The 9,815-nt window shown below is 42.6% G+C and overlaps 1 protein-coding gene across 2 annotated transcripts in view; it reads left to right on the top strand.

Moving 5' to 3' along the window:
- The first annotated feature begins 2,683 nt into the window (after nt 1–2,683).
- The window catches only part of ARHGEF26 (Rho guanine nucleotide exchange factor 26), a 115,464-nt gene continuing 108,332 nt past the window's right edge, over nt 2,684–9,815 (top strand). The window contains exons 1-4 of one of the 2 annotated variants that reach the window (XM_084639311.1): nt 2,684–2,805; nt 3,269–4,410; nt 6,289–6,325; nt 8,610–8,755. In XM_084639311.1, coding sequence (XP_084495437.1) covers nt 3,352–4,410; nt 6,289–6,325; nt 8,610–8,755 — 1,242 coding nt within the window. In that variant the 5' untranslated portion in view covers nt 2,684–2,805; nt 3,269–3,351. Of the gene's footprint in view, nt 2,806–3,268; nt 4,411–6,285; nt 6,326–8,609; nt 8,756–9,815 lie in introns of both variants that reach the window. The other variant, XM_084639310.1, reaches the window with a different exon arrangement.

Genomic DNA, 9,815 nt, shown 5'->3' with positions numbered 1-9,815 from the left:
TACATTGACAGAACAGGCCGAAGTGATTAATAAAGTTCCACTTTCTCAACTTAACCTGCTTTAGCATCGCTCTTTGCACAGGAAACAACCTGCATCTGCTGCCGGTGCATGGGAAGGAGACTCACTACTACTGAGATGCTACTTTCTTTCCTGTACAGGTACATGGGCAGGAGTGAGGGAAAGAAAAAAATCTTTGCTCCACCCTCTCCTGCACTGACACAGCACAGCTAACCTCACTGAGTGGAAGTAAACTGCAGCTGGAAAAGGGCTAGAGCAGCTTACTTCCCTCCTTCAAGCATGGTGCTCCACAACTATACGTTGCCCCTTACTCAAATTGGATTGCAAGGTGCCAGTCCAGCCCTAAGGGAGTGTCCATCCACGGGATTGTTCTGACCCCATTAGCTGGACAAATAGTACAGATCCCAGAGAATAAGGGCACAATTGTCTCTCCTAAAATAAGTGAGCGAGATTTACCACCGGTGCAACTTTCAATGTCCTTGAGTTTAAGCCTGCATTATATGAGTGAGTATTGAATCATGGTATCGTAGTATGGTACATAGGAGAGGTGTCTTTTACAGTCAATGAGGAACACATGTGAAGCAGTTTTGAATTTTTTCCCCAATACCTAGTCTGTTTTTATTTCTCTTGAAAAGTTACATTATGTACTAAAGCCCTATAAAAGTTGCAAAATCATTACAACCACAATTTTTCAAGCTTATGTAATTCATAAGAATTAACTGCCAATAGAATTGCTGTGTATTTCCTATTTTCTTACCAAAAAGTTCTACCCTTTTCCCAGATTTGTTCTAACCTTTGTTTGGCATGCAGCAAAAGAATATGAGCTAGCCAACTCTGATTCCCTCTCTAGAAGAAAGAACAAGTTTGCTGGAAGAAACTGTTTACGCAAACCTTTGGCCATCTTCAGTATTGCCAGTGGCCACCCCCACAAATCTCTAAATATACACAGGAAGACAAAATGTGAGATGGTACTGCTGTCCAGCAATTTTGTTACAAAATGCTGGCTTTTGTGATTTTTTTTTTAAATACATTAAATATTTTTAATATGCATAGTGTTGAAATATTTGCGGTTCTCTTGGAAATTGCTGGATTGTCGTTCCTGGAGATTGCAGTCTCTTGTTTATGCTCTTGTTTGTACTGAAAGGCTGTGACCCTTAGTTTATCTCAACCCTGAACAAGGGAGGAATTGGCAATGTACATTCAATCCATGGCCTCTTGGAATGTTTGGGCACTACAGTGCTGTAAGCTAGTGCTACATACAAGGGTAGGGGTCTAGGTGATATGGATACTTATCTATTAGGGACCAGGCTTTGGCCTCAAAATTCACCTTACGCAGCTAGTACTAACTTTTTGTCACTGCTACTTTTGATTGGATTAGTATTCCATTTAATAAGAAAAATGTCTGACTGGGGTGTAGAGGGCCACTGAAATTTCCCACTGCATTCAAAACATCCCTTTATTCCCTCATGTACAAGTTTGAGTTCTACCCTGTATGATCTGAAGTGGGTGGTGGTTCTTCCAGGGTGTGATTTTTCTCTTTCAGATTTAGTCCCTAATTCTGCACTTATACAAACCCTTAACTTTATGGACAGCAGTAGTGAATTCAAAGAGGGTGCAGGCCTGATGAGAGTACTCCTGCATAAGCAGGGTCAAGGTCTTGGTTTGCAATCCCTTATTTTTCAGGTTTAAATGAATTCCCTGAAGTCCACCTGAAATGAGTTTTCCAGCACACCATTGTGTAGACAAAACTCAGAAACCTTCTGAAAGGTGAGTTGGATGCTAACTGAGGCCCTTATTCCTGTCTAGCCCTAGGGCAGGCCTAAGCTTAAATGCTGTAGCTTTATAGGTGCTGCGGTAGCACTTCACTGGAGAGGCTATTCCACCAGTGGCGGAGCTGCTGTGGTTGGTGTAGCTAGTCCCTTTCTGCAAGAGGCTGTAGCTACGTTGACCGGAGAAGCCCTACTGTGGATAGTGCGCTGTCCACACCAGGCCAGCCTCGCTCCGAGGGGCGGATTTTTCACACCAGGGAGCAATGCAGTTATACTCCTGTAAACTATTAAAGAGGGTCGCGCAGACGTGGCCTGCTGCACCTGTGCCATGTATGCACTTGAGTACTCCCACAGTCTCGGGGCCTAATGTCTTCTCGGCTGCTGCCCTATGAAACAACTGGGCCATACTGTGTTAAGGGCAGCCCTAGCGCTCCACCCCTGCAGTTTCCATGGTGCTCGTGTGTTGGACCACGCTATGTCCAAGCGCTGCCCTGCTCCCAGCTCAAAGTTACAACTGCCAGCAGCGCTGGCTTGAGACAAAGACCGCCTGGCTCCAGACTTCCCCACCAGGCCCGGGGCTGGGCGACTCGCACAGCTCGGGGCCAGTCCGGGAGTCCTGAACCGCCCCACGACCTCCGGGGGCCACCCGAAACAGCGGGGCCGGGGACTCGCCGCCCCGAGGGGAGGGGGGTGGCGCTGGAGCCGTGACTCTCGGTGCGGGCGCGGCCGGCCGCGGGGCTTCGCCGGGCGCCCGCAGGGCGGCGGCGTCTCTCCTCCCTGCGCCGCGGGGCCGCGGGGGCGGCGCTTAGCTCCCGGCGGGCGGGGCGCGGCCGGCTCAGGTTGAAGGCTGCGTGGGTGGGTGGGGAATCCCGCTGAAGCGGAGCGCGGTGGGGGCTGGCCCGTGCACCGCAGTCCGTGGCAGAGGCGGGCAGCGAGCGGCAGGTGGGGACGGGAGCGTCCACCCCCTGCCTTCCGGGCGAGAGGGGCTTTCCCTCCTGCGGCTGCTCGCGGCCATGCGGTGGGTCCCTAGCAGCAGCCGCTCCGCGGGGAATCGTTGCGCTTGGGTCCGGGCTCGGCGGGGGCAGCTGTGGGACAGGCGCAGGGGGCCGCGCGGCTGTGTGCCAAGTTCTCTCGCCGCGGGGCTCGCAGGCATGGGGGGGGGGCTCCTTCGGTGCTGGCCCCCCTCCGGCCGTGGGGCGCCCAGCAGGTGGGCTGCGGGTCTGGGTTTGCACCCGCCAAGCTCGGCTGTAAAGTTCGGCTGCCTGGCCGGGGGGAGCCGCTGCAGCTCTAGCGGCTGCTGGGGGCGGGAGGGGGGGGGGAACGACTCTCTGAAAACTCTCTCCAACTCCTAATGCCGTGCGGTCACCGCAGCGGGGGCGGGGGTGGCGGTGTAAGTGGCATTACAAGAAAACTCCTTCTGTAAGTCCTGTTGGGGCTGGGTGTGGAATGACAAAGTTATGCTTACTACTATTTCCTCGTAGTAAAAGGAGAGCGTGCGAGGACTGAGCCTTTGCAGGATTTGTTGCTTCCTTCTTGCACTAGTGGTGACCCTAAGGAATTTGCTATGGATGGGGAAAGTGAAGTGGATTTTTCTGGTAACAACGTAACGCCATGGTGGAGGAGGAGATCGATCCCCCAGCAACGCGCCAAGAGCAAACCTAGACCCCAGTCTTACCAGAGCCCCAACGGGGTCCTCTTCACAGATTTCCCTGTGGAAGACAGGGGTACATTCACTGTGACTCAGCCCGCTGAAACAATAGTTACTTCTCCAGACAACAGATTAGTCCAAAGGAGCCCCTCCTCTTTTAAGTCCAAGATGGGATCTGTGCCAAACGGAAAAATAGGATCTCCAGAGTATAAAGCTGTTTCCCCCCAACTTTCTTCTGACCAGGCATCTCCAGTTCTGAAACTGGTTTCAGATAACTTGATAAGTTTTACAGTAACCTCGCCAGATGATACATTGCTTCGTCCAGTGATGATTTCCAGTCAATCAGCACTTATCCCAGAAGATGAACAGACTGCTTTTATGTCAACTCCTGGGTCCTTACCTGGAAATATGCCTTCACTGAGTAATAACACAATGGCTGTTTTGCAGTTACAATCCTACCAGCTTTTTAAAAACCCAGAAAAGGCACTTGTGGGACCCTCATTGGTTTCCCAGACAGCTCCCTCACAGCAAAACTTAACTCTCCACAGACTGACATCTAATCAGAACCAACTCCCAGAAAAACAGTCAATAGTTCTGAGTACAAATAGTCCTGCTGCGCTCAAAGTGGGGAAACAACAGATCATTCCTAGGAGTTTAGCTTCTGAGATAAAAGTGACAAACAAAACCAGCAACCAGAATGTGGAGCCGAACAAAAGGGTCCTCAAGGTCCGTAGCATGTTGGAGGTGCTTAATATGCCTTTGGTAGCTGATGGTGATGGAGAGACCGAAGGTAACCTGAATAGCCCAGGGGCATTGAGAAGAGGATTGAGGTCTACTTCTTATCGAAGAGCAGTAGTGAGTGGCATTGACTTTGACAGTTCTACAAATTTTAAGAAAAAAAATAGAATGTCCCAGCCAGTACTCAAAGCTGTTGTGGAGGACAAGGAGAAATTTTCTAGTTTAGGAAGAATAAAGGTGAGTAAACTGGTAGATGAAACTTATGTTTTTGGGTTTTTTTGTTTGTTTTTTTTTTGGAATGGTACTGGCCACTTTAAAGGTAGTGATTAGCAGTCTAAGTATTTTTTTTTAATGCATTTGTTTTTGAGTTCATTATTTACTATTAGAAGCTTCTCTGTGACATTTGACAGGTATAAATGGTCACTTAACATTTCCTCCATTTTACTGTAATGAAAACAGTACTTTTAAGGATACCATTAATTTGAAACCTAGCCAGTTTAAAATATGAGTTAAAGGTAATTTCATATTTTACATTTCAGAGTAACAGCCCTGTTAGTCTGTATTCGCAAAAAGAAGAGGAGTACTTGTGGCACCTTAGAGACTAACCAATTTATTTGAGCATAAGCTTTCGTGAGCTACAGCTCACTTCATCGGATGCTCAAATAAATTTGTTAGTCTCTAAGGTGCCACAAGTACTCCTTATATTTTACATTTGTCACTGAATCCCCCTGTCAATTTAGGTTTTGTTTTGCATTCATATTTGCTTAGATTTAAAAATGTTTATCCCACCCCTATATACGTTTGAATAGGGGAGACAATTAAACTGACTTCACAAAGTGCTGCCTAATGTAAAAAGTAAATACAGTGGCAAAAAAATAGTCCAACTACTCCCCCCCATCTCTTTCAGTTATCATAACCTTGCCTGTTACTTGTAACAGTATGTTTTTAAAAAATTCAGGTAGAAGTGAACTTTTTAAATTGACAGAGTCCTTTTAAAGTATCTTGAAACAGCCTCAGGTGTATCCTAAAAGTAGAATGTCTTATTTCAGTCCTCAGATTTAATCCTTTTTGAATAATAGTTTTATTACATTTTCTCTTGCTAAATTAATTATATTATAATTATGCCACAAAACCTTGCTTAAAAAAAACTGTAAAAGCTTTTTCTGGCTTGAAAAAATGTTAATCTTTGTCTTTTTGTTGTGTTTCATTTGCATTCTACCCTTCAAGCATCGAATGCTTTTAATAAATTGGTAGATTAAAAAGCTCTGCAGGGTGACTTGGAATTGTGCAGTAAAGCACTCCAGGCAAGGCATAATAGCTGTAACTAGTAGAATAATTATCAAGTGTATGACAGTTCTCAGGCAAACAAAAAATTTAGGGGGTGGGGGTTGGGAACTTTCACAGAAATTACACAAACAAGCAGTTTCAGTAGGTCAGATTGTAGGCTGTATCATTCTATTAGTTTTTTTTCCTACAGACCTCCCCCAATGAAAGCACTGAGGAGTTCTGCTTAAAATAAGAAGACATTATATTGCCCTGTCTTTATACAGAGATGACTTTTTGTTGTTGTTGCTAATGTGGTTTTTGTTGTTGTTTTGCCAGTTGAACTAATAGTATTGAAGCACATAAAGGTCTAAAATGTAGTTCACCAATAAGTTTGTTTTATTTCAGAGGGCTTGTTATGGTCTCAGAAAATAGCTTACATGGTGCCTTATGTGAATTTTTTGTAGCATGAGAAGGAAAGCTAGTCCCTCTAACAAGAACAATGTAGACTTGATAGGATAGCTCAGAGCCAATGAAATGCGAGTTTATTGAACTCTTGTAATGCTATAGTATGAAATAATTTTGAATGGCTTTTTATTCAGTTTGTAGGAAAAATGCAACGTGATGAATGACTAAGCAATTAGAAGAAAGTCCATAGCAACTTTAATGTCACATCTGTAGTGAAACAATGGTTGTGTGAATAATTTACTAATTGTCAAAAGTTTATAAACGAGGAATAATTAACTCAGTGCCTTTGCTAATATTAAATAAAATAGCATAACCTTTGCTGCAGTCAGTGGCTTTGTATTCTTATTTTTCATGTTTCTTTTCTTTACAAAAACATCCTAGAAGAAAGCACCGAAAGGACAAGGGACATTTGATGGGGAAGGTAAGCACTGGATTTTGTGGAGACTGGTTTTTATTATTTGAATGCATGTTCTGATAAAAACCCAAGCTTTCAAATGACCAAATAAATCTCAAGAGAAGCTGACTTCAAGAGAACAATATGTCAAAATACTGTAGATTTTTTTCAAAGAAAAGCATGTTAGTTCAAGATTTTTAGATTTCAGTTATCAGCTGGAAATACTTTTAATAATAATACAACTGCCATTAAATTCTGTTTGTAGAATTGCTTAAAGAATACAGAAAGGCAGGTAAACAATACCTTACACTGGAATATAAAAAGAACTATTTATATGTATTTGTGTATATAGTTTAAGCTTCAGCTCTTATAAAAAACACTGTGGGATTTGCATAAAATAAAGCCAATTCCTGCAATCTGATTTCAGTGGTCAGACCTCATACATAGACCTTTGACTTCATTGGGGTCTAGGTGAGTGTCAGGATTAACCTATGTGGATTCAGGTTGCAGAACTGGGGGGGGGGGGGGGCAAGGTGCCATTCTCTGGATTTTAGGTGTAAACCACCAATGCTTATGAAAACTATCCCTGCAGTCTAACATAATCTTTTTTCTCATGTTGCCGTTCTGACCCATAAGCTTGTAGTCTCGATGTCATCTTTGTCTCCGCTCTTCCCTGTTCCTCTGACCCTGATTTTTGATGAACTGGCTGCATCCCCTCCTCTCTATTTTACAACGAACCATTAGTCCTTACTCTTGTAATCTCTCCTGACTGTGGTAATCGGCGCTGTCTCTGCTTGCCCATCTTTAATCTCTCACCAAGTCCATTCAAAACCTGGTTGCTGTGAACATCTTTCTTTCCCACTGCTTTGTGTCCTCTTCTTTTCTTAACTTCTCAGGTCTCATGCATTGTTTAAGCAATTCTTTGCTTTTGAAGCAATCCACGAGTATGCCCTGCCTTCATTTTCTAAGATACCTCCTTCCTCTCTCCTGATTCTATGTCCAAGGTTTTCTTCTGACTTCTCCCTTCATCTCTGTTGTTCACTCCTTACTCTTTGCTCCCTAGAATGGCATTCAGGGTTCAGTTATTATATGCCAAGCTTCCATCCTCAAAGTGTATAAAAATCTCACATATTCTTTGGAGCATGCTGTCTGTAATGATCCTGGCCCACTCTGTTTTCTTAATGTAATTCTTTGGATTGTAAACTCTTTGGGCAAAGTCTTAGTTTTTTCTGGCAGAACTCCCCTGTTACACAGCACCATATGCAGTTATGCTATGTGTTTATGATTATATGATGTGTGTACACACCTTATAAACTCTAGCCCTTATGTACAACCCTTGAGCAAAGTGCTAACGGACACAGCAGCTAAAGCAAATCTGACCAGTTTGACGAAAGACTTTAGCAGACTCTTAAAGACTCACTGAGGAGCTCAATCTCTTTCACTTTCCTTCCTACAAATAGTAGGTTGTAAAAAAACACCTGCCCTTCTCCTATAAAAGTATTTGCCTTTCAAAGTATCATCAGCCTTTCTCCTATAAAACGTTTCTTCTCTTCGTGGCTTAGTTCCTGTATTTTGAGTTCCCTCTTTCCCCATGTGCTTGTGCTTAATATATATAAAAAAAGAGTGTGAGCACTAGAAGAAGCTGGTCTTCATGTTTGTGCTCCTTCCCCATGTGGTTTTGTTGCATTAATACTGGTAGCGCTGAAGCACATAGAAGAGGAATCTGAGTGCACATGAAAGTGTGCAGGCCCCGCATTTAGCATGTCTCGGAAGATGATTGGGTGTGTCCCACCGGCTCTGTCTTGGTCAGTCCTGATTTTAAAGTTCTGAAGTCAAAATTTGGGAAGGGGGAAAATAATCCCCAATGAAATATGAACAGTTTTTAAGGCTAATAGTGTAAAAATTGCCATTGGTAATAGGTTCTTAATACCTTTTACTATGTGCATGAGATAATCACACACCTGGATGATTGACCTTACTGTACTGATGTTTTTGTTTTTTTAATCTTTAGCTTGTTATGACACATTGCACAACAAATTAGGGGGAAATAAAGCTGTTTTCTGGCTTTCCCCAACAAAGGACACATCTGTTCTTTAATTCAGTCAGAAGGCATTTTTTTTTAATAGTGGTACAGTGATCCATTGTTACTGTGCCACTGTCCGTCTTTAATAAGACACTATCTTTGTCTTCATGCAGTTTGTGAGCAACATCTACAATTTGCTTTATTTCATTGTTTAAATGCTACTTATGCCATTTGTTTTCAAAAGTTATAACTTTCTGACAATTAATGGCACTTTCCTTTGCATTGTAGAAAATGCGGTATTGTATCAAAACTACAAAGAAAAGGCTCTGGACATAGATTCTGATGAAGATTCTGAGTCCAAAGAACAAAAATCAGAGGAAAGGATAGTTATTCAGTATACACCTCTGAGATCAACATGGAGTCAGCTATCAGTGGTGAGTATTTAATGGTTATATAGCCAGTAAAAATATAGTATGCAAGAATATATATAAGCAAGGATTTTATCTGCCAGTGGCATTTTCTGCCTGAAGTTTGACTTCCAGCCCCTTCTCAAATGTAAAGTGATTGATTGCGGACATTTTATTAATACTCGGAGTTGTAATTGCCCATGTGTTACAGATATGGGGCCAAATCCTGAAGTCCTAGCTCTGCTTTACTCAGCTCTTACCTGCACAAATCTCTTTACTCTTCAAGATGATTTAGTAAGGCCTATTGGAAATGTCTTTTTGCTGAAAAAGACAAAAGCCAGTATCTGTGAAGTATTAAGATAAGTTAAGTATCTATAGAACAAAAACATAAGGCAAAATTAAATAAAGTGGGTGACATGAGAAAGTAAGTGTGACCTGAGGATTTAGTAATTTCAGTCTCATTCTACTAGAAATGCTGGCCTACGCTTGTGGAAGAGAATCATTTGGTACAAATGGAAATGATTGCTCTGGATTAACAGGACATTTTTTGGTGTATATATTGTCAATCAAAATAAACAGAGGCAAGGTGGTGAGGTAATATCTTCTATTGGACCAGCTTCTGTTGGTGAAAGAGAAGAAGAGCTCAGTGTAGGCTTGAAAGCTTGGTTTTTGTTGTTTTTTTTTTCATCAACAGAAGTTGGCTGGAAAAAAGATATTACCTCACCTCTCTAATATTCTTGGACCAACATGGCTACACCAACACTGCAATCAAAATAAAGGGTTTTTAAAAATGTATGTGTGTAAAACAAAGGATAGTGTATTGCAGTTCAGCTTTACGTTCTTACAAATGACTTGCAAACTTAAATACATTTAAAAAAATGCAAACTAAAGGATGTGCTAAATGGCCACAATCCAGAAAATGATTGCACATTTGCCATCTTAAGGGCCTGATCTTGCAAACACTTCCTACAGGGCACAGTGATTACTGCTCAGGCCTTGTCTACACCAGGATTTTACCAGAGATTGTCTGCTATCTTTAGAAAAGTTTACTTTTTTTTTTAGCATATTGATGATTAATTCTCCTTGT

This window comes from Lepidochelys olivacea, assembly GCF_965140295.1.
Source record: "Lepidochelys olivacea isolate rLepOli2 genome assembly, chromosome: 9".
NCBI lineage: Eukaryota > Metazoa > Chordata > Testudines > Cheloniidae > Lepidochelys > Lepidochelys olivacea.
The sequence above is the reverse complement of the archived record's forward strand: the minus strand, read 5'-3'. Positions and strand labels throughout refer to the sequence as shown.